Source organism: Aplysia californica, unplaced genomic scaffold (genome assembly GCF_000002075.1).
Source record: "Aplysia californica isolate F4 #8 unplaced genomic scaffold, AplCal3.0 scaffold00210, whole genome shotgun sequence".
In the NCBI taxonomy this organism is placed as follows: domain Eukaryota; kingdom Metazoa; phylum Mollusca; class Gastropoda; order Aplysiida; family Aplysiidae; genus Aplysia; species Aplysia californica.
In genome coordinates this window covers 613993-615470 of record NW_004797480.1, presented here as the reverse complement: position 1 = coordinate 615470, position 1478 = coordinate 613993, and the positions used below count along the sequence as shown (strand labels likewise).

Genomic DNA, 1478 nt, shown 5'->3' with positions numbered 1-1478 from the left:
ATGCAAAACTAAATGTGATCTACATGACAGATGTTATCTGTTTGTCTTAGCCAACAGCGAAACATGAATTGGAAGCAAATCAAATCTGCGTAACTCTGTGCTATCACATCAGTCGTAATTTATATAGTGCAATGCAATTTGAACTAAAATTCAATCGTAACTATTATACACTCCAAACCTTGGAAAGACAAAAGAGGACTCGGAGACAAAAACAAAATTCTTTATACACAAAATTTTATTGTAACTCAATGACCTAGTTCTCAAAGGGCATCATAGTTGACAAGGAGGACATGTATCTATCAGTCACAAAGCAAGACAAACTATGACATCTCTTCTCGACATTTCCAATCTTCAGTCAGCTACCTGGCAAACTGCTTCATTCATAAACACACATCACTCATAGCTGATTTGAAAAGCAACGAAGAGACTTATCTCTTTGCTCTCATCATCACAGAAATGTTTTCACTTATTAAACATAAGAATTTTAGAAAACTCCATCAAAACACAAAAAAGTATCTGATCTGTCTTAATGACCACCTTAACAACTACTGCCATTTTACACAGACTGCTTGATTAGGTTGGTGTAGGTCTTAATCTTGGTCGCCATGGACATATCGACGAAACGATCACCGATGGTGATTTTCATGCCTCCAATCAGAGATGGATCAACCTGAAGGGAAAAAAATGCACGGACAAATTGAATATTTGGGCATTTTTTTTTTTTTAGTAGAGGTTTTACGGCCCTCGCAACTGCATAAGGTCATATGAGCGCCAAGGGGTGTATGTCAAGAGAGAAGTCCTTACATGGAATCAAGACTTACTCTGCTCACCTCTCTAGCTTCAACAGCACAAAGTCTGCTTCGACTATCACTATCAAGGTACCCTGGAAATAGCGGGTCACAAGAGAGTGACAAACCGACAGTAGTTTAACATGTGTGCAATTTGTGCATGGATACCCTGTACTCTTTCGCCGACAGCACGCAGGAAAGTGTTGAGTTCCTGCGTGCTGTCGGCATCGCTGACCCTTTATGAAGCCACACACACACACAGAGAGAGAGAGAGAGAGAGAGAGAGAGAGAGAGAGAGGGAGGGAGGGAGGGAGGAAGAGAGAGAGAGACAAAGTGAACCGTAGAGAGTGAGAGAGAGAGTCAGAAAGCTACACAGACAGACAGATGGACATACCGACACGCAGACAGACGGACAGACAGACAGACAGACAGACATACAGACGAATACAGGGATGGACAGGCAGACAGAGAGACAGACAGACAGACAGACAGACAGACAAAGCGGACAGAGATAGTGTCCCAACCTGACAAGGCGATCTTTTGTTTCCGGTTGTGACAAGAGCAGACAAGGGGGACAACTCGCGCCTGGGATAACAGACTGCTGTTCTGATTGGATGTGTCAATCACGTGGGCTAGAAAGAAGATGAAAGTGTCGACAACAAGGGAGATTACGATAGAGGGGGTGGGGTG

At 43.1% G+C, this 1478-nt stretch overlaps 1 protein-coding gene across 1 annotated transcript in view; it reads right to left on the bottom strand.

The window, feature by feature from the left end:
• Positions 1 to 214: 214 nt before the first annotated feature.
• The window catches only part of LOC101850479 (ATP synthase subunit O, mitochondrial), a 14449-nt gene continuing 13185 nt past the window's right edge, over positions 215 to 1478 (bottom strand). The window contains exon 8 of the mRNA XM_005099339.3: positions 215 to 670. Within this exon, the coding sequence (XP_005099396.1) occupies positions 557 to 670 (114 nt within the window). The 3' untranslated portion in view covers positions 215 to 556. The remainder of the gene's footprint in view (positions 671 to 1478) is intronic.